At 33.4% G+C, this 24,477-nt stretch overlaps 1 protein-coding gene across 1 annotated transcript in view; it reads right to left on the minus strand.

Moving 5' to 3' along the window:
* Window positions 1-1,752: 1,752 nt before the first annotated feature.
* Window positions 1,753-24,477, minus strand: part of Cfap47 (cilia and flagella associated protein 47) — a 223,411-nt gene continuing 200,686 nt past the window's right edge. Inside the window, exons 62-65 of the mRNA XM_070039243.1 lie at window positions 22,181-22,352; window positions 19,201-19,362; window positions 7,125-7,293; window positions 1,753-1,965 (exon numbers count right to left, since the gene is read on the minus strand). Of these exons, the coding sequence (XP_069895344.1) occupies window positions 1,753-1,965; window positions 7,125-7,293; window positions 19,201-19,362; window positions 22,181-22,352 (716 nt within the window). The remainder of the gene's footprint in view (window positions 1,966-7,124; window positions 7,294-19,200; window positions 19,363-22,180; window positions 22,353-24,477) is intronic.

Raw genomic sequence — 24,477 nt, forward strand, 5'->3', positions numbered from 1 at the left:
GTTCCTCCAAAAATAGTTTAGCTGAGCATGGGTTCTCATGCTTGTAATTTAAGCTACTAAGGAGAATGAAATCTGGAGGATCACACTTTTAAGCCAGCACAAGTAAAAAAAGGCTAAGATACTAACTGTATCTCCAAAAATAACTAGCAAAAATCCAGGCTCGAGCCTTGCTCAAAGGGAAGAGTGTCAACCTAGCAAACAAGCTGAGCAAACACAATGCTTGAAGTTCAAATCCTGGTACCAGTATAGAAAAATAAAGGTCAGTCAATAATGGGCAATTGAGTTGAACATACAGCTCTTAAAAGAAGTAGCATAAATAGTTAATACACAAATGATACATGTTCATTGTCCTTAGCCAACAGGAAATATACCCCAAACTAAAGCAATTTGGGAGGTGAACCCAAGGAAGATTTCAGTTAGTGGTAGCATTGGGCAAAAGTGTGAGATCCTATCTAAAAACAAGCTAAAACCAAGAGGGCCTGAGGGCATTGCTCACGTGGTGGGGTACTTGCTAAGCAGATGCACAACTCTGAATTCAAGTCCCTAGGACTGCCACAATAAAAAAGCTACATTGAAACTTCTCAACACAGCCAAAATGGCTATCAAGATAAAAAGAACATCATAGAGGTCCTTCACTTCTTTGGTTAAGTTAATTCCTAGGTATTTTATTTTTTGTGGGGCTACAACAAAATCAAAATTCCTTATACACTAGTTATAGCACTGTAAATTATTCCAGTTACTATGTAATTCAGTATGGTTGTTCCTTATAAAACTACCCTATGATCTAGCTATAGTACTCCTATGTATATATCTTAACAACTCAAAGATAGCATACAATAGAGATGTCTACAAACCCATGTTTATTAAAGTACTGTTCACAATAATCAAGTGATACAATCAGCCTAAATACCTACTGAGCCATGAATGGATAAAGAAAAATGCTATATATGTGCAATGGAGTACTACCTAGCCAAAAGAGGAGAGAAATAATCATATTTGCAGGTAAATGGGTAGAACTGGAGATCATCATGTTATGTGAAATGAGCCAGACTCAGAAGGAAACATATTACATTTTCTCTTATATGCAGAATCTAGGGGTGGAGGGAAGGTCATAGGAGTAAGGACGGGATTATTAGGTATTTGGAGAGGGAAAGGGGAGAGGGATATATGAAAGGGGACTAGAGGAGGTGAATGTGGTCATAGTACATTATATGCATATATGCCATAATTAAATTCCTTAATTTGTTCAATTAATATATGGTAGTAAAATCACTAAGAAAGCATGCATATATTTACTAGCTCAAGTTAGTCATTCTACAATGCATACATATTTAAAAACATGTCAGTGTATCACTGTTGTGGGCTTGGAGGTAATCCATTTATTTCATATAATCATAACATAATTACATATAATTTTAGTGGTCAATTAAAAATAGGGACTATTAAGCAACACCTACATAAGAACTGTAAGAACTGAAATGTTAACACTAGTGTTTGAAATACTGTTGTTATTAAAATCATGTCTGTGTTTCCCTACAAGTGTATAATCTGTATTTTAAAAATAAAGTGATTCTAGTATTAATAACCAAAATCCATTTTAAAAACATGTGTGTCTCAAATATGAGCTATGACATACTGAGAGAATATTGTCAACATTTTTAAAAGACAAGAAAATATGTAAGGCTTACTGTAATTAAACCATTATTTCTCACAAATATTTCAAAAGATGAAAACATATTTGGAACACACTTTTTATTTATGCTTTGTGACCAAAGGCGCTCCTTTGATGGTAGAAGATGGCCCTGTCCTTAAAAGTTTCATATTTTCACTGATAAAATTACGCCGAACAACTGGCATGTTGTTGTATTTCTCATTAGTTGTATCAATTTTGGGTTTCACGTTAATCAGTGGTGTGGGCTCTGGAGGTAATCCATTTATTTCATATAGCCAGTATGAATCTTCAGTCTGGAAATAAAATGGAAGAATTTTATATGAAACATTCAGATACTTACAAAAATGTAAACAAATATTATTATTACAAGTAGCACCCTTTTGTCACACAGGGTATGGGAAAATTATAAAATGAAAACTGAATTTATTACACTTTATGTGAAAGTAAAGTAAGGAAAGTGTTTGGATTGGTTTTATGAACTAAGAATCATTATTCACTGAAATATCACTGCCTTGTAGATGAATAAAGCATCCATCTGATATAATGGTACAGTATTTGGTAGACATGAGACTATTGCCCAGAATGAGCTATAATGGATGGGAACAATGTAATTCAAGATAAATTTATACATGCAAATTTAAGTGCAGCCATAAAAATTACTGGTAAAATATGTTGATCTGATTTATAGATTATTCAAGTATCTAACCTTTGGACTATGAGAGACATAAGATCATTGATAACAATCAATCTCAGTCAGTAATACTTATCAGGATTTATTATAAAATTCTTCATTTCTTGTGCTTGTATGCACAAGACTTAGACATAGACATAGTTTCTAAATCATATTTAACTAGGCATCCTGTCTAGCATTTTCTGAATGTTTATGTTCATATCTTAAGTAGTATTGCTTCTGCAGAATTTCCTGAAGCTACCCATTTTTATATAAACTTTCTCCTCACATTAAGACTTGTGTATCCTGTATGCTCAGAATATTATTCAGAGGAAGTAGCAGGCCAAGTGAATATTGCAGTACATCAAGGCTTGATGTATAATTCAATATCCATCAGTTGATATTGATGAAATATAAGAATTTCCCTCACATCTGGCATGGTCTTATATCTGATCCTTTTATTGTTTGCAGGAATCATGTACTCAGAATCAGTAATTCAAAATGGACCAAATCACGGAGCATGATACAATTGAATTAAAAAACATTTAAATTGAAGCATGAAAAAGAAAGACTCTGGAGATTGTGCATATGTCATATATAGTTTTTTTCCAGAACAAACGACCCACTTTATGGGAACAAATGAGTAAATGAAAAGACATGAATTATGCTTAACACTTACTACTGCTATGTTAGCTATATGGTCCATACTCATGCTTTTCATCTAGTGAGTTCATTCGAGTGAACTACATCCATGAAGGATTCCACACTGGCATCCAGTAATTAGTCACTAGAAATAGGAGCTACAAGAAGGAACCTATATCATTGGAAATGATTAGCTATGAAGATACTATTATTACTTTTTTTATTCAGTCATCGTGCTTGAACTGTGGGCCTGGGAGCTGTCCCTTAGCTCTTCAGCTCAAGGCTAGTGTTCTACCACTTGAGTCACAGCACTTCTTCTGGTTTTCTGGTGATTTATTGGAGATAAGATTTCCTGCCTGGGCTGGCTTTGAACTATGATCCTCAGATCTCAGCATCCTGAGTAGCTAGGAATATAGGCATGAACCACCAGCACCCATCAAGACATTATTCTTAAGGTCCCACTTACATTTCATAAATTTTACTGAATATTTGAATAATTTTATTATTGATGTACTATGTGATTTTTTTGTGTTTCTTTTGTATGTTCTTTCCCCACAGTATAACTCCTGTTTTTACTGTATTTGATTCCTGTGCCCTGCATCTTGTACATACATTTTTCTAATTTGGGGAGGGGAAGGGAAATAAAATGCTGAAATCAGGATACAGGTTGACCCATTGTAACAATGAGTTGTACAAGACACTATGTTGAAAACAACTTTACAACTTGGGGGAAAAGGAGGTGGGGAGGGATGGGATGGTAGGGGAAAAACAAAGGAAGGAGTAACAGTGTTCTATAGGAAATGTACTCATTACCTTACTCATATAACTGTAACCTTCTTTACAATAATATATATATATATATATATATATAATAAGTGATGTGGACTGTATGAATATAGAAACACAATTTAGGAACCATATTCACACTCTTGTTTCTAATAAGCAATATAATAAAAGAAGCTTATTTTATAAAATAAATATTAAATAGAACAGATTTTACCTATGGATAAAATTTAATCTAACTGTGAATATAAAAAATTACTTAAGTAGTAACAAAAGCATTTTAAAGATATAGTTCTGTTTTCTACCCCCAATCAACTTTTGTAAATAGAAATTGAGAATTAATAGCCCCATGTCACAGGGTTTCATAGACTATATAGATTATTGCTAAAGAATGTCAAATTGATCACTATACTCTCTGAACATTTATTCAAAAAGTAAAAAGAAAAACTTTTATTTTTCATAAAGATGAAATACCTATATTTAAGTAGTATCTCTGCTTGGAAAACAAATGAGACAGGCTGCCTGGCCCTGGTGGCTCACATTGTAATCCTAACTACTAGGGAGGCTGAGACATGAGGATCATGTTTCAAAACCAGCCCAGGTAGAAAAGTCCATGAGAGTCTTATCTCCAATAAGCTATTTAGACAAAGCCAGAAGTGGCAATGTGGCTCAAGTGGTAGAGTGGTAGCCTTGACCACAAAGGCTCTGGGACAGTGCCCAGGCCCTGAGTTCAGGTCCCAGAAAAGACCGAAGTTATATTGTCAAATATGTGTTTCTACTAATGGAAAGAAATGATAATTATTCACTAGGAGATATGGCTATCCATATCCCTAAAGTGTTTCCATTTCAATATGTGCTTCAACTTTCAATCTATTGTAAATGTTTGTACCTCTTTGACTCAAAAATCCCAGCAGGCTCCTCTGCTGGTGCCAGAGGATGAACAGTCATTGAGTGCATTCTTCAGGCAATGATTAGAATTGTGACAAGTGGTATATAAAACCCCCAGCTTCCCAGCTGTCTTGGATGTGAAATTCTGAGATGTGCATTCTGCACACTTTCCCAGTGATCTCTCATGGGATTAATGACCAGTTGCTCACTGTGACAGATGCCTTGATAAAGCATTCTATTGATTTCCTTCCCCTCTGTATCTTATACACTGGCCTTCCTATATTTATTTCCTCACATCATCTGATATCTACTAGACTACTACTTACATTTGAATTATTATTTGAAGATCAGCTTCTAAGAAAATGCAAACCAAAATATTTACAATACCATTTCCCATAGTTTGATGTAACAAAAACATTTCTTTAAAATCAATGTACAGTAACAATGCTCGATAGGAAATAGACTCATTACCTTGCTCATGTAACTGTAATCCCTCTGTCCAGTATCTTTACAATAAAAAATATATAAAATCAATGTACATATAATGCCTATGTATGGTTATGTCTCTAGTTATATTGGGGGATTTATATATAAATGAAATTATATATATGATATATATCATGTTACTCTATAGAAAAATATAATTTTATATGAATACAAAGAAAGTACCTTATGCTTGATGCTGGATAATCCTGATCTCATATTTTAATAAACCAAGATTTATCATGCTCACCTTGAAAATTTTAGCAGATATTATATGGTGTTTTGGCAGCACTGTTGTAAAATAGTCTGGACAAGTTAACTGATTTGAAAGGAGAGTTTTTATTCACTCTAAATATAATTTAATTGAATGAGTAACTACAAATTTGCTAACATGACTAGTTTGTATAACATTTAGTCATTAAATTGTACAAATCATTTTTAATTCTAAATGAAATACAATAGAAATAATGTTTTTGAAAATATTGATTTAATTATAACACTCATATATTTGTGTGCTGGGACTAGAGACATTTCCTTAAAAGTAGTTTCACTGTTCTGATGGAAAAGTTCTGCATGTAAATTGTGATTTATTTTTCTTTTACTTTCTCTGTGTTGTTGGTGACATGGTCTCACTATATAGGCCATGGTGTCCTCACACTTGAGATCTCTATGCTTCTATCTTCTCAAACTCGACATTGTTCTGCCTCTGCCTAGTCAAAAATAACTTGCTAAACAGCTAAACATGTACCAGTGTCAATTTTGTCCTTGTATATGTATTATCAAATCAAGCCATTTCCAACCAAGTGAAAATAATATAAATTGATCCCATAAAACTTCACACAGAAGGGTCAATTTTGCCACTAGTAATTTAGCTTTTGAAACAACACAGGGATCTAGGCATACATTTTGTTGGTAAAGCTGGCTAAATGTATAACTGCTGAGATAGCCTCTGTGTGTTGGACAAAATGCGCATCATTTTAACTGGAAATGATTTCAAAGATGTCATTTAATCACTTTAGGGTAGACAAATATCAGTGCAGGCAGTGGGGAATGTACAGCAAGGCCAAAGAAGTTTAATCATCACATTGCCCAGATTGAATGGACTCTTCGATATAGAAAATAGAAATCATTTTGCCAAACAATATTCAAGACACTTTTTCTCTACTTACTAAAATAATAATGAAGTTTTGTGCTTATGGCACCACTTAATTATTGTTTGAGTTAAAAGTCTAGAAATCACTTTCACACCAATAATCATAGGTTGACAATATGCTGTTTGTGCCCATGCTACTGAAAGGCAACTGCAACAATAGTTATCTTTCCAAAATTAAATAGAACACTGTCTTTAGCCTAAGCCTTCTTATTATGAAATATGTGTGAAATTTTATGCAATGTCCTTAACGGGACAAATTTTCAAAATTGCAGGTACCATATTTTTGCTGTGCTACACCAAAATAAATCCTTTGAAACAAAAACTTTGAAATTTGTCTAAATGAAATAGAAGGTAGATTTTATTTTGAATAGCAAAAATAAGAAATAGGAGAAAGAGAAAAAAAATTCCTGCTTAGGGCTTGGGGGGTGGTGGCTCGTGTGGGTCAGCATTTGCCACCTAGCAAGCCTGAGTTCAGGAACTCCAGTACTTGGCCAAACCAAAGTCTGTTCCAATATAGGCATTCTTAACGTCTACATAAATTTAGAATGATCTAAATATTCTGTCCTTGAAATCGGTACGTTATTAAAAATTACATGTGACTATTCAGATAATCTATAGAGATCATTTATCTATTTTACATGTCCGTAATGTAGAATTGAAAAAACTCAATACTCCTTAATGCTGTTCTTGTAGTTTATATTTAAATTCTTTTGCTAGACAAACAAAGAAAATAAGGTGAGGCAATATTGTTATTTAGCTGTGTTCATTGGGAGAAACCTTTTTCTTTAGTTCACTTAATGCTACAGTAAAAGTTACATCCCTCTAGAACTCACCTGTATTACCAGTGTTGCTTTGTATTTCTTACTGTACATTCGCGGTTTAAATCCTACAACCATGAGAAGTCCATTGGTAAAAAATGGAGGAAGTTTTCCAGTCTGAGGTCTAACGAAAAATTCCGGATCACTGCCAGGCAGGAAGTGTGCGGTAAATGGTTCAAAGAATCTGGGGAAAAAAGCATGAATATCAACCTGTCAAATTTATTATGTCATCTTATTTGAGAGAATTTCATGAATAGAATATGCATCCTGCTTCAATACACCCACAGTTAAAAATTTTTTGACTACTTACATAATAAGATTGAGGAGGCATTTTTAAAATGACTAAAATGTCACTGTTCTTACAACAGCAAATTAAATCCGAAAGAGTTTTTTAAAAATCATCTCATGTCACAGTGTTCCAATATGAAATAATGCCCTTATAAAAACTGTCAAAAGTCAATGTCCCAAATGAAAAATTCCCATTTGTAAATAATTTCAGATATAAAATATCTGGCCACTAAAGCTATCACAAAACCACCTGTTTCTACTGCTATTTCAATGTAATATATGCTTGTGCTCTTTTAGCTATCTACTTATTTAATAAGATGAAAACACTTTATATTAAAGATTATTGAGAAGAAGTTGCTAGATGCATGGTTCCTGTCTTGAGTCCAAACCTCAGTGTGTCAAATCAATCAATCAATCAATCTGTATCTATCATCTGTCTATGATCTGAATTGTACTGAAGTGACATTTAAAATTCCAGTGATCATCTCCATGTCTAGGCTTACATTTTGCATGGAGAATTTAAGGAATTCCTTAGTAGAAGAAAGCAGAGATGTAGAATAAAAGAGACAATACAATAAGATATTGTGAGGAGTTTGAAATCCAAAGTGACTCACAGGATGTTTCTACAAGGTCAAGTGCAGCTTCTGAAACAGATTAAACAGTGGTATGTAGAAGATGATACAAGAACGTTTCAGCTTGAAATTCATTGATCTATTTAGAAGTATAAGTACATAGTGAGAACATGGTCTGTGGATATGCATAGTTTAATTTTGGTCAGCATCACCCCATTCTCTAGGCACACACCCTTCAGTAAAGAGAGGGAACTCCCTAGCTTGCAAATCTACTAACAGGAACAAAGAGAATAGGCTGACTAAGCAGCCCCTTTGATTATAGGGTCACTGTCTTGGATAGTAGGTTCAAATTTAGTCTTCCTTGGACAGTGGAGAGACAAGCATCGTAGTTATAACTAAAGATAGTCCTAAATATAAAGATGGGAACTATCAAAACAGTCATGTAACAAGGTATGACCATGGTCTTGTATTCTATTTTGAAGAAGACTCCATCTGACTTTAAAAGATCCTTTTAGTTGCTACACATCCCTCACAACTATCATGCTCATAGAACCTACAGTGTTTGCCACTGATGATACTGTTAATTGCTTTCCAAAGGACTCTGACAGCTTTTCCTGTTGAAGAAGCGTAAAACAAACACAACTGCCACAGCTCCATATGGCTTTCACCACTGAAGTTGATTCAAACTTTTGTCTTCATGGTTGCCAGGGGCCTGAGACACTATCTGCCTCTGTCTGTGGCTGCTCTGCTGCTGGGGATATTCGACCCCAGAACCAAACACAACCACCTCAGATTTGCTTTCCAGTGTCCCCAAGCTCCCTGCTGTAGATGCCAGCTTCCACAACAGCGCATGAGGAGATGACCATTGAAGTAAGGCTGGTGCATACTGCTGGCCACAAATGCTGCAGTTACATATGCCTGAGTAGCTGGCTCAGGCTCCTGATGGCTTTCTCTACCACTGTACTTGAATACACAGCTTGACCTTTACACCTTCAGCTGCAAACCTCCAGCTTAGGCCTATTGCTAGCCATACCTATATAATTGGCTGGACTTCATTCCACAGCTGACACCTGAAATTGTTCAAGAACACACTGCATATATATACACAATGGAATTCTATGCCTCCATCAGAAAGAATTACATTTCCCCATTTGTTAGGAAATGGAAAGGCTTGGAAAAAATTATATTAAGTGAAGTAAGCCAGGCCCAAAGAAACATAGGTCCCATGGTTTCCCTTATTTGTAATATCTAGTATATGTGTGAGTCAAGCAGAAAAGGTCAGATAATGTGATGTTAGGAAAACGAACCCTTAGATGTGTATTTTAATGTTTTTGTTTCTTTAATGAATGTGTTTCTAACGCATTTATAAGATTATCTCTTTGTTGCTTTGTATGTCCCTCCCCCACAGTGTAACCCCCGCTTTCACTATATTTGATGTCAGTATAACATGTGGAGGAGATGGGGACAAACAAGTCGTTTAAGGATTCAGGTGGACCTGTTGCAACAATGAGAAGTACAAAATGTCATGTCAAAACCAGCTTTACAATGTCGGTGTGGGGGGGGAGGGGGGTATTATTGGGTGTGGGGGAGGGAGGAGGCTGGGAAGGGAGGTGAAGGGTAAACAAAGGAGGATGCTGCAATGCTTGGTAAGAAATGTATGCATTATCCCGCCCATGTAATTGTAACCCTTCTGTACAGTATGTTCTCAAATAAAATAAAATAATATATATATATATATATATATATATATATATATATATATATATATATAAAGAACACAATGCAAGCTTAATTTCCACATGGGTCCCTATAGGTAGCCCTACCTCAGTCTCTAACTCCAGACTTTACCACTATACACAAGCCAAGAGACTCAACTCTGCCACATGTAGCTATTTTCTTCACCCAACAGTGGCAATACTGCCAGATCTAGCTTCCACTGATGACTGTCCTGACTCCAAGAACCATGAGAGATATCTAGGTCCTTTACATCTCTTGTTTGCAGGCATCATATAGTTACTGATATAGATTTTAACCCTTTCACCTCTTTTTTGTATGTTTTTTATTGTAAAGATGCTGTACAGAAGGGTTATAGTTACATGAGCAAGGTAATGAGTACATTTCCTATTGAGCACTGTTGCCTCCTCCTTTGTTTGAAACATTATTTCCTTCAGGCCTGAAGTAACCATTTGTCCCCTATTTAACATCCTAAACTGCTACATTCATGCTGTAGCATGCTTGCACACTGTCACCAAATTGAATGTATTATTTTAAACCAGAGCCAATTCATAAAGTTTGGGAGGAGGTAACTGCTACTTGAATGGACATTTTTGTTAAGACTATAAGTGTTATGGAGACTCAGGGAAACACAATAGTAACAAGGAATGATTCCCTCCAAAATTGGAGATTTGAGAATTGTTTTATAAATAATTCAAAATAATTGAATAATTAGTGAACTAAAATAGAACATTCATAACCAAGTCCAGGGAACTGAGAATACTACAAGAACCAAGCAAGAAGAGAAATATATAAAAGAACCAAGCAGAAATATTAGAGACAAGGGACATAATTATTAAATGTAAGAATATAATTGACAATGTCAGTGGAAGACTAGATCAAACAGAGTAAGTATTACAAATGAAGTTGGAAATGATCTAGTGAGAGGAGAAAAAAACATAAAAATACTGAAAAGCCAAACAAAAGCACAAAGGAACCTAAATTTTGTATATTAGTTTTTTTTTTTTTCTGTCAGTTGTGGGGCTTGAACTCTGGGCCTGGGTGCTGTCCCTGTGCTCTTCAGCTCAAGGCGAGCGCTCTACCACTTGAGCCGCAGTGCCACTTCTGGTTACCTAGTGGTTTATTGGAGATAAGAGTCTCACAGACTTTCCTGCCCGGGCTTGGCTTTGAACCACGATCCTCAGATCTCAGCCTCCTGATTAGCTAGGATTACAGGCTTGAGCCACTGGTGCCCGGCCTGTATATTAGTTTTGATGCAAAAGAGAAAGAGAAAAAAAATCCAGAAGTCCAATAAGAAAAAGAAATAGCTGAATACCTTCCAAATCTTTGGGTTGATAGCTGAAGCTCAAAGATCTACAGTGCCAACTCAAAATACTTCACCAAGACACAGTTTATAGTCAATTATCAAAAATACAGAAAAATGCATATTTTTTAAAGTAATAGGAAAAAACCTTATCTTCCCAAACTAAATTCCAATAAGGTTATCTGTGCACTTCTTTGTTGCAACCAGACAGACCAGGAGACACTGAGATATGTTTGAAATGCTAAAGAAAAAAAATACCAATTTTGTCAATCATAGACACTTCAATTACCAGAGTTGTCCTTCAGAGATGAGAAAAAATAAATTTTAATACAAAAAATGTCATAAGGGGCAAACTGTCCCATCATTACATAATGATAAAAGGGTCAATTAAAAATGGATCAAACCATTGTAAATATGTAAATGAGGCAAACATTAGGAACTTGGAATATTTAATGGAAATATTAAAAATATCTGAAGGGAAAATAACAATATAGTAATAGTAGGAGACTTTGAAACTCTGCTTTCAACAAGATATTCATCATCCAGACTGGAAAGGGAATCACTGAACTTGAACTACACTTTTCATCCAATGGACTTAATATAGATACAGAACACTTCATCTAACTGCAGCAGAATATGCATCCTTCTCAAGGACACATAGGACTGTTCTTTGGGATAAACACTATGATGACCATAAAATAAGATAACAAATTTAAAAACATTGAAATTGTCTCAAGTATTCTTTCCAACCAGACCAATATGAAAACGAAAATAACAGGAAGAATTTAGGAAAATTCATGATTATGTGGAAACTGAACACACTTCTGAACAACAAATATGTCAAAAAGAAAACACCATTATATACACACACATGCACAATGCAATATTATTCACTCATAAAGAATAATGGAACCATGAAATCATGTCATTTGTAAAAAATTGGATGAAACTGGAGCTCAAATTGTCCTATATTTGACACAACTTTGAACTTCGCTGGAAACAAATCATTTTCTGTTCTTTCTCTAGGTAACAATTTTTTTTATCATTAAGCAAAATAGATAACTCTGTATATGGGAAAATATCCCTTTCCATATGTTAATAACAGGGATGTTGCAGCAATTCTCAAAGGTAAAAGTATTTGTATTCACAAAATTGAAATAGCTACTCAGATAAATATTGACTAGAAAGTTAGTGCTAATGCAGAGAGAAGAGTTATATGATTTCCAAAGAAGGAAAATTGTCATTAAATTTTAAAGGTCTTTTAGAGAGTTAAAAAGTACTTTTTACTCTCCCATCTGGAGCATTTGAAAGCTATTTGTCTCAGTCAGTAGAAAGTCCTTGAGAAAACTGCTTACAATACAATTTCATCAGGCTTTTTTAACATGTCATCATTTTTTAAAGATGGTAATTTCATTGTTATTGTTAGGAATAAATGGAGATTTAGCTATAGTTTAAGATAGGTCATGAATCAGATTGTTTAAACAACATATGAAGTATAATTCCCTAAATATTTCTTAAATTACATATAAGTATTATTGTGGGTGTTTTAGCCAGCACACATACAACAAATCCTCAAAGAAACAAGTGCCAGATTAATAAGTGGACTAAAGACTTAAAAGGAGACTTCTCTTAGGAGGAAATAAGAATGGCCAATAGAACCATGAAGAAATGCTCAACTTCTCTAGCCATAAGAGAAATGCAAATCAAAGTATTGAGATTCCACCTCACTCCAGTTAGAATGTCTATAATCAAGAACTCTAGTAACAACAGATGCTGGAGGGGATGTGGCCAGAAGGGAACTACTGCATTGTTGGTAGGAGTGTAAACTTGTTCAACCACTTTGGAAAGCAGTATGGGGGTTCCTCAAAAGACTCCACATAGAGCTCCCCTATGACCCAGCAATCCCACTTTTGGGCATTTACCCAAATGATCACAAACAAAGCCATACTAAAGCTACCATCACAACTATGTTTATTGCAGCATTATTTAACCATAGGTAAGATATGGAAACAACCCAGATGCCCCTCAGTAGCTGAATGGATCAATAAAATGTCATATATATATGTATGTGTGTGTGTTTGTGTGTGTGTGTGTGTGTGTGTGTGTGTTTGTGTGTAATAGAATTCTATGCCTCCATCAGAAAGAATGACACTGCCCCATTTGTTAAGAAATGGAAAAACTTGGAAAAAAAATTGTATTAAGTGAAGTAAGCCAGACCCAAAGAAACAAAGGTCTCGTGTTTTCCCTTATTGGCAATAACTAGGACACATCTAGGATAATCTTACTAGACAAGCAGAAAAGGTCAAAAGCGATGTATATATGAACATAAAAGATGATGCTAAGCGAAATGAACCCCAAGATAGGGTCACAAGAGGTTTTTTTCTTTGTTGCTGTTGTTTTTGTTGACAGGATCTTGCTATGTAGCACAAACTGTTTGGGATTTACCTGTTTTAGACTCAAGTGTTAGGATTAGTTAGCTTGTTCATTCATTTTAAAGAGGCATATTTTAATGCTACTGTAAATGTCAGATATGAGTAAAAAGTAAGACATTAAAAATCAAAACATACAAGTATTTATTACTAATCAATTATATGCAAACAAAATACATTATAATATGAAAAGAATAAGCAAGCTGTTTACATACTTTGATCTCTGTAATGTTTTTAATCTTAATTCTTCAGAACAATTTGCAGCTCTGAATCATTATACTGAAAATCATTCCTTTGACAAACACTGGTCCTCTTAAATAATAAAAGCATATAAAGTGAAATGTAATATTCAAAGTGCCTCCCTTGTGCTAGTCTCTTCTTTACTTAAGGACATGGTGTTTTACATATTTAATGAAAATTACCACCATGTGGCGTGTATGCATTTTCTCTCTTCCTTGTCTCTTCCTACACCCCCAGAAAACAAGAAAGTTGTATAGACACGAGGTTTGGAGACTTATTTCTCTTCACAATTTATTTTTACTCTTAATCCCTAAAGAAAAGATTAAAATTGAATTCATTCATGGGGAAGTCCTTGATTTTTAAAAGATGACTTGCTATCTGTTTTCTTGTTCCATCTTATTTTTTTCTTACTCCTATAATTCCCCCTAGAGTTTTCTAGATCTTCAGAATAGTTGAGATTTCCAGTGTCTGTATTCATAGTTTGTCCACAGCTGGATAAAAAGCTGAATATATTCAGTTAGTTAATTTATATCACTGAGTCATTTAAAATAAAACTTAAAAGGACTTGGCATATGGAAGTAAGTAGTTTCAAAGTGTCCTAGAAAATTAACCTATACAAAGAAAGTAAATTCATTCCTTTCTGTATCTTTGGTTATGTTACCTGCTAGTGACAATACTTAAGAAGATTGTAGAGAGATAACTGCACATTTTCCAATTGAAAACTGCTACCTAGGCTGCCTTTTTTATATCCAGACAAACCTAATGGCTGCCTTGTATCCAACACAATGCAACTTAAGTGACATTATGGAATTTGCAGGATTTTCAATGTCAAAATGACATGCAACTTCCACCTGGGTCTCTTGGGGAATGCACACCATGTGAAATCAACTACTATATACATAATATAAGTACCTTGATTATACATAAGAGACTATACTCAGGTATACTACCATCAACATTCCTACCTGAGCTTCTAGCCAACAACCAGCATAAACTGTCAGGGATGAGAAGAAGCCATTTTTATCATCCAATTCTATTAAGAATTCACACAACTGCAGGCATGACCAACATGATTGTTACTGAATGAGGAACCCTAAGTCTTTAACATATACTAAAGTTCCTTGAATCTACACACTCAATGCTCTTATTGAGCATAACTATGTTTTCTGTTCAATCTTAAAAATAAAGGGACATATTATTACCAACTCAGAAGCCAAGCTGGGGTGAATCAAAATCCATACTTTAGAATAACATTTTGCTGGGTTTTTTGATTTCTTTGTAATTCTTAACACTATATATGGAAGTTCAATAGAACAGAGTTCAAACCAATATATCTATTTCTTTATCACATTTTGAATACATCTGCCATATATGTCTTTATATCCTAGAATTTCTGGTAGATGTATTCATTATTTAGGAAGTGTTTATTGGGATTCAATTAAGTAAATTTATTTTAAATTGCCCCTGAGATTTTCCTTGATTTTGATACTCACAAAAATACATCAAAATAAAAAATTCTAAGTGAACTACTTAAGTAAATGTTAGCAATATGAACTAAAATGATCTTTAAATTTCTAGATTGCAAAGAAGCAAAATGATTTTCTTTTATAACTAAAAAATACCAATGTTTAAGGAAGCAGACTTTACTGTATCAAAGACTCAGTCACAATTAAGAGAAAACCTCAAAGACATTAAAAAATCAAGTACTAAGTGAAAATACAAAAAAATGACATAGGAATTTGAAGAAATTGACTTTGTAATTGCCTCATTTTCTCAAAACCATTGCATGAAAATATAAAGTTATACTTTAAAGCGAATCAGGAAAGCAAGAACTGAGCTGCAGGAAGATTAAGATAATAGATTCAAGCTTGACTTTTTATTATATGATATAGATAATCATATGTTAATTATTTCTTTAAAATAATAACTATTATGATGAGTCTATTCAACTTAAGATAGCTACTCAATACACTGAGATAATGTATCACAATGGCATCTGAATTAAAAATGGATATTTAGAACAGGATAAACCTATTCCCTTTTTCTGATGGTAAACATGGTCCTAAGTCTATGTCTCCAGTTAATTTGCAGACACTTTCCAATTAGAAGTAAAGACAAAGTAGACTAATGAAACTAATTTATTTTTCAATGTAGAAAGAAGTAATCATGATGAGATCTTATTGAGTTTTCCTTGTGTCATATAAAATTTTGGGACTTTTCTTTTTGATTGTAATATCTTATAACTGAAGTTTGAATTACTTAATTGCATCTGTCAAGAACAATCACAAGTGAAGTGATGAAGGACTGAACTTGTGTTATTTTCATTTCAAATGATTAAATTCCTATGTTTTCATTAAAATAAAGGCAGAATAATATTATAGAATGATTAACAATAGCACAATATAACTAGATTACTGTGAACTCTATGAATTATTTATTTTCTACAATCAAGAATGAAGATATTTTAACTCATTAATTCAAGTTATAAAATAAATTCACATTCTCATGCTTTAGATGGAATCTATATTTAGTTTTCACTTATGTGTAAAATTTGTGATGTAGACTATTTAAAACAGACTCCTAGTACTAATGACTAATGTTCAAAGTTTAAGTGTTTGGCAGAAAGATGTGTGTAGATAATGAAGGAAAATTGACTTCTGGCTTAAGGGGTAGCATTCCAAGAAGAAATGAATGGAAGTAAAAGACACAGTGAATTACTTTTCTAAGAGTAAACAGGAATGACAGTAAAAGAGGAACTCATTTTTATGCTTCTGATTATATAAGGAGCAAAAGAAACCTGACCAAACTGGGAAAGTATACCTAGATCAACGAGCAAAACTGTTTAAATTACTAGAAGAATATAGATTTAATAATGTCCATAACTATGTGTTAATCCCTTAAATATTTCTGAATATTCCAGTACACAATTTATTTTGAACAAATTCCAAATATATTTTTGTCATGGCTTCATGCAACAAACAAGGATACACATCATTTTTTTTAATGGCTAATCTTTAACAAGGTTTTTAAAGTTTTATGAGATCTTTGAATAAAAATAATAACTATGTATATAAACCATTGTTCTCCAGAAACCTAGGAAATATATCAAGGTCCTGTTTTATCTTTAAGTATGCTTTAAGGTAAACTTTCCATTGCTAATTGATAGTATTATTTGAACAGAAATTCAGTAAAGAAAGCAAAAGAATTGATCAATATAATCAATTAGCAGGCTATAATAGATACTACAGAACACTGAACATTATTGTATATTGTTCATTTATGTATCTATCCATGGATTCCTCTGCAGAAACAAGATACTTATAAGCATGAATAATTCTTGTTTTCTTTTTTTGCTTTTTTGACAGTCCTGGGGCTTGAACTCAGGGCCTGGGCACTGTCCCTGAGCTAGCACTCTACGATTGAGCCACAGCACCACTTCTGGTTTTTTTCTGTGTAGGTGGTACTGAGGAATCAAACGCAGGGCTTCATGGATACTAGGCAAGCACTCCACCACTAAGCCACATTCCCAGCCCTGAATAATTGAATTTATATAGAGTATGTTTGCTGACACAGTGAATTAATATTAAAAATCAGTAAGAGGGAGACACCAAATCTTCAAATATTTTTAAGTTAAATGACTCTGTTGTAAATAAGTCATGCCTTCAAGAGGAAGTCTCAAAAGAAAATTTAAAAATGCATTTAAAATGCAATGAATATGAAAATATAGAACAGAATGAATAAAAGTATAGTAGATAATATTTACATAGTAACATAAATATTAAAGCCATACAATGCAGCTAAATCAGAACTTGCAGGGTATGCTACAGTAGTAAATACAATAGGACAAAAGGGAAAGACCCAAATCAATAATTTAACTCTTGCTTTAAGAAACTAGAAAATAAAGATCAAAATAAATTCATAGCAGGTAAAGAAAGAAAAGAATGAAAGTAGAATTAAAACTAAAACAGTAAAAATACAGAACTAGTTCTTTTAAAAAAAAAAGCCCCCAAATTGACAAACCTCTAACACAAGTGGTGACAAAAGCAGCTGCCAGTGACTGATTTTTACAAAAAGAGGATTCTCTGTAAATATCAATGGAAAAATAACACAATATCATATACAACCCTACACATATGTTTTAAAAATTCAGAAGAAATTAATTGATTACTTGAAAAGCACAAACTGCCCCAACTCACATAATTTTTAATAAATAATCTGTGTAAGCCAGTTTTTATTTTTCTTTATAACTGACTTTTTGTTTTAGTTTTTTTAACGTGGCTATTTATTTGTTTCAAGTTTTATGGATCTACATTTTGGAGTGTCCTCAGATTGGTATTTCGTGTTAATTTTTTTTAAAATTTTATTGTTAAGATGATGTACAGAGGGATTACAGTTACACAAGTAAGGTAGTGAGTACATTTCTTGTCAAACTTGATAACCCCTCCCTCATTTTTGTCCCACTCTCCTCCCATCCATCCCTCCCCAGTTGTACAGTTCATTTCCAACATACTGTTTTGTGAGCATGGCTATTGTTGGTTCCCTCTTGGTCCTTAACTCACCACTTTGTTGTTCCCCTTCCCTTCCCTAACTCAGGGTACTAAATACCCAGGATACCAAAATCAAATACAGTGACAACAGGGGATATTTTTAGTTTATGAAACAGGGTAAACTCTTGATCCTTCTGTCTGCCTACTGAGTGCCAGGATTACAAATGTGGGGGCTAGGAAGGTGGCTCAGTGGTAGAGTGCTTGTCTTGCATGCATGAGGCCCTGGGTTCGATTCCTCAGCATCACATAAGCAGAAAAAACCAGAAGTGGCGCTGTGGCTCAAGTGGTAGAGCACTAGCCTTGAGCTGAAGAGCTGAGAGACAGTGCCCAGGCCCAGAGTGCAGGCCCCACAACCGACAAAAACAAAAACAAAAAACAAATGTGGCCACCATGCCAATCTTTCATGTAAGTATTAAAGTAGATATACAGTTAAAAGCTTTTGCAAATGAAATTTCCAGACCCAGATGATACTTCCTCAGTACTGAGGTTTGAACCTAGGGCCTGGTATTTTATAGGTAAACATCCTATTACTTGATCTATACCTCTAATCCTTTTGTTTTAAGAAGGGAAGTTGGGGAGGGGGAGAGAAAGATGGAGTGGGTGAATTTGATCAGGATACATTGCATTCATGTTTAGAAGTGTGACAAGAAACCCTCCTGCAACTAATAGAATCTAATAAAATAATATTTAAAATGGAAATATCTAGGTATGAATGTACTACAACATGCATAATAAGCAAGTATAAACTGAAAATTAAAAAAATGTGTTGATTGAATGAATAAAAAGTGATCTTAATAAAAAGAGGGTTTCCAAAGTTGGTACGCTGTAATAAATATGATAAGGCACATAATTTGAGTTTTTTTCTCTCTCAAAAGTACATAAAAGATGACCCATAGGCTTTTTCATTGTAAATTTAGCCCCAGGGTCCAGCAAATAAGACTCATAAAACCAATTATATATTTCTATTTTATACATTACCTTGTCTGACTTGTCAATCTGAAGTCTATAACAGATTCTTTAAATAAACCAATTCCTGGGATATCAATGACATCTTCCACTTCTGGCTCAGTAGCAATCAATATTAATGGAAACCTCCAGATTCCTTCAGATATGCACTCTAATTTGATTGTAACAAGAGCCCTACAACATAAAAGAAAAAACTTAAAGATAGTACAAACATGAAAAGAGAATACATACATTCAAGTAATTTTTGTTTATGTATGCTGGTTCTGGGGCTTGAACATAATGCCTGAGTGCTGTCCCTAAGTTGATTTTTTTCCCCAGAGCTAGTGCTTTACCACTTCATTCATAGCTCTATTTCTGGCTTTTTGGCAGTTAACTGGAGGTAAGAGTCTCATGGACTTTCCTGCCCAGATTGACATTATACTGTGGCACTTAGATCTCAGCCTCTTGAACATCTGGGATTATAAACATGAGCCACCAATGCCTGGCACCTCAAAGCTCTCTTAAAGGCTAAAATGCAAACAAATTTTGAGATTGCAATAAAAATTGAGACACTTAGTTCTTCTAAAATGTAGATGAATACTACTTTTACTTGGGAATATTTTGTAGGCAATAGTTTATGTCATTTTCTGTTTGAGATAATTATTTTGTGGGTTACATTCTCTATTATGTAGTTATTTTCTAAAATCCACTCATTTATGAAAAATGGAATCTACAAATACCATGTAACCAGCATAGAATTTCTCAATACTTAAGAATTTATGGACAATTTTATGATAATAGATAGTCCATTTGTGGATTTTTTCCCAAAATGAAGTATTGCTGTTAGACCTTATCAACACTTTCCTCACACAGAGAACTATTTGTCTACTGCTATGAAATCCCATGTAATGCAAAGTTTAAAAAATCAAATAGTAATTAGTGAAGATCACATGTATGTTGAAGGATAAAGTGGCAGTTGAGTTAATGTAAAAAGCAGACTTTCAAAGCACTTGGTTATGATGAAGAGGGGAGGGGGAAGATAGCATATGGAGTAGAAGGGTTTTCTGTTTGTTTGCCTGCTTGGGGTGTCTATGACTCAACTATGTTAACAAGTTAGTTGCAATATCATAATTCTGGATTGGAAAATGAAATTACAAAATTCTTACCTAAAGTGTAAAAGAGAACAGCTCTTAGAAAAACAAACAAAAACCACAAAGAATTGCTCTGGCCAGTCCGTTCTTCTTTAGGTAGTTCTATAAAACCACGCAACCATTTGAGGAGTGAATAGACAACTTTCCAAATTTAAAGCACCACATAAGAAAAAATTTCACTTTTAGTAATTTTTCCTGGATATACACATCTCAAAATTGTATGAGGATGTTCATTATTGCATTGTTTATATTATATTAAGTGAAGTAAGTCAGGCCGAGAGAGACAAAGGATACATGTTTTTCCTTGTATGTGGAAGCCAGATTTAGCTTATGAACTTATAGATACATTGGGTGGTATGCAAGTGTATTAACTGTAATATGGTAGATTTAAGGGAGAACTCAAATAGTGTAATTCCTTAGAAAGGCAAATTGAAGTACAACAAAATAAAAGGCCAAGAAGTGAGTACTTGAAAAGGGTGGGGTAGGGACAAGGGAAAAGGATGGATGAATGAAGAGAAGAAGGGGAGAATGTAGTCAAGAATCCAGTGTATATGCTGCAAAATAGAGAAGAGGGATGGGTAAGAATACTGAAAGGGGTGACATTGATCAAGATATATATTGCATTCATAAACTGCCTTGTGAAATGGCAACTCCTTTGTACAGACACTTAAAGATAATAAAATTAAAAACAAAAAAGTGGAAACAAAAATTTCAAAATGATATTTCAATAGCATACTGATAAAAATGTGCCACAAAGAAACAATGGAAATCTATGTAAGTAAGCCACTAACCATATATGACCCTAAAGTTAACACATACCAAATGCAAACCTAAAACCTTTATCTGTCTCATATTTTCATATTTTCTTATACCATGGCATTAGTAATCCTCTTTCTCCTCCTCTTCTTCCTCCTCTTCCTTTTCCCCTGAGCATTGAAAACAGGGCTGCACACATATGTGGCAAGCATTTCACCACTGAGCTCCATCCCGAACATTCAAGCCACTTGAAATACATTCATGATGGCATTGAATACGCAGTTGCACACATTAGGAATGAGTAAAAGCCCAGTATTAATTTCAATTTTTCTCTTTGCCATTCTGCACATTATACTTTGTATATATTGTGGCTCTAACCATTGTGTCTGCATCCAAATACAAAGAAATTCCTATTCTATATGTAGCATAGCATAGTATTTGCAGCTACTAAGAATTAGTTTCCTAATGCAAACATCAAAACACTACATGATATACAGGGAGTGTACAGAGTATAAACATCCAAAGTTTCACTATTCTTTCAGATCCCATTTACAAGGGATATGAGTGGAATCTAAATAATATAGTGTAAAAGTTTCATCATTTGAACTGCCTATACTCTAAGAAGGAATATTAAGAGCTAATATTGTTGCTAGTGTACTGCACTTGGTCAGATTTTTATTTTATTTTATATTTTATTATCTTTAAATAGCTGTTCAAAGGGGTTATGGTTCAACAAATCAGCTTATAAGTACAATGCACTTTTATACATATCATCGTTTACACCATTCTACCCCATCCCTTCCACATGCTCACATCAAAACTAGATTTTACCAAATTCATTGTTTCATTGGTTAATATGACTTAAGGATGCCACAGTTCTTCATAGATATCTTATATTTCCTTCCACTTAGACCATTTTTTTCTTAGTAGGAAAAGTTACATTTATAGCTTCATAATTAGCAATAATATAGTCCAAAACACTTTTCTCATAGTTATACAGAAATATGGAATGCTGGAAATTCAAATATTGAAAGATGCAAAGTAAGATAACATTGTTAAAAAGAATCACAATACTGTTCAAGAAAAAATAAGGAAAGCAAGTTTACTTTAAGGGTTTCATTGGTATAAATATGAGATTGAAGATCAATGTTAATGTTTCCTCTTCTACATTACAATCTTGTTGTAACACATATAGAGTTATACAGGCATCGAAATCATTCTTCAGAGATTCATTTTCATATTCTAGGTCATATTCAAATTCACGTACTTTAGGCATTTCTGGGAAAAAATAAAATATATTTATATTTAATCAAGTATGCATAGCTTGAATATAAATTTATGAGTCAGCATTAATTTCGTGTGTGTGTGTGTGTGTGTGTGTGTGTGTGTGTGTGTGTGTGTATTTAATGGAAGGGAAAAAGTAAATATTATCTATTATTATGTTTATAATGTCCACTGTATTTCCAGCTATATAACATTGTGCATCTTTCCTTTCAAAGGTAAATTAATAAATTAATATATAGAAATAATTCTTACATGCTTAAATCTATGCATGTACTCAAATATAATAAGGAACGAATAAACCCCAATGACCCCAGAAAGTCAAGTTATTTTCCAGTTCAACTTTATAAGTAATAAAGCTCACATTTTCATCTCATGTGTCTCACACAAATAAGATATTTGTTTTTCACTTTTAAATTCAGGTGAGGAAAGATAAAACTATGATTAATTTTGACTCCTAAAACCTAATCAGAGCCCAAGTCACAGAATATAGTGCTTTAATTTGCATCATAAGGAATTTAAGAGAAAATTGGCAGTATAAAATACCATTTATACTCCTTTGGACAATGTTTAATATGCTCTGTAAATTGCAATTCATTTTATATGAAAGAGAAAGGACCTGATTTTCTGTTGTATGTACTTATAATACTGACAATATTCAGACTTTCCAGACACATTTCTTCATATAGATATAGGTGGAAAAGGAAGCTAAAGAAAGATTTATAGAGAATGAAGGTGATTTCCTTATACTCTTGGAAAAAGGGCAGGAAAACCAACAAGGTTGTTAACATAGCCAGTAAAGAAAAATGTGATCAATTTATTTTATCAAATATTTAGATAGCATTGACACAGAAAAATATTAAATTTGAGAGATGATTTATCATTCTATTTCTAGACAGTGGGATCTACTTTAGGAGAACAAAACAGAAGATTTACAAACATAAAAAAATGAATATGCTTGGTGACATTGGTGATATTGAACAGAAGAAAATATATGTGTTTTATAGAGAACACTTGTTTGAGGTTGGTCTTCAAACCTTCCATACAGTTATTTTTAGACTTAAGTAATCTTTTTCATCTGAAAAGTAATTAAGCAGCACAAGAATGACCATATTAAAAACTATATTCTCCATAACTATTTGAAATAGATTGTTTTATTAATATTACATTTGACATGATGTTGGCTGCTTTCTTACCTTGGTTATCTAGGAAAAATTAGAATTTTTCAAGTAATAAGGTTGAATCATCTGTATTATTTGAGTTATAATTTCCTTAGCTTGAATCCTGATTGGAGTACACGTTAAGAGACTTAAAATAGTGAAACTTACAGAAAAGTTTTCTATGCGTAAATATTTCTTTAGCTTCTGTTACATTTATGCAGCTCATGATCTACCTTCTTCATACATTTTTAAGCTACAATATTTTTTAACTATAGGTACTTTATTTACAACAGATTTCTAGTGATTATTCATTTTACAATTTGTCCATTACTTTTCTGTGTAGACCCTTCTAATTCTATTATAATCCCTGTATCTGTGAGTTTGAGTATTTATAATTTATCATATAAAAGTAGTATCATAAGTATTTGATTTTTAGTGACTGGTTTATTTCACTTACAATAATGACTTTTATTATACAATCACTTCCTTATTCATAAAGCTAAATATTGTCCCACTATATGTTTCTACCTCATATTTTTATTCACCAATTGATTACCATTTAGTTGGTTTCTACATATTGCCAAATATAAATAATGTTTCAATGAACAATGGAAATAAAGATAGTTCTTTGAGATTCTGCTTTTAATTCTTTTTTTTAACCCAGAAGTACAATTACTAGAGTATATGGTAATTCTGTTTTTAAATGTTGAGGAGCCTCCAAAAAAAATTCACAGTAGCTGCACTGCTTCAAACAATTGAATTAATCCTTAAATTAGAAAAGACTGACAGTTTAGTTCAATGGCAGAACACATTTACATTTGAAAGGGTCTGGTTCAATCCTCAGAGCCTTAAATAAAACAAATTACATAGAATAGAGAAAGATATTACAGACACTACATTTTTTTCTCTTCTGATTGTTGATAACTGATGTCTTATAAATCCAGTAATAAAAATACTGAAAT

This window comes from Dipodomys merriami, unplaced genomic scaffold (assembly GCF_024711535.1).
Source record: "Dipodomys merriami isolate MVZ:Mamm:240054 unplaced genomic scaffold, mDipMer1.0.p SCAF_3, whole genome shotgun sequence".
Taxonomy (NCBI): domain Eukaryota; kingdom Metazoa; phylum Chordata; class Mammalia; order Rodentia; family Heteromyidae; genus Dipodomys; species Dipodomys merriami.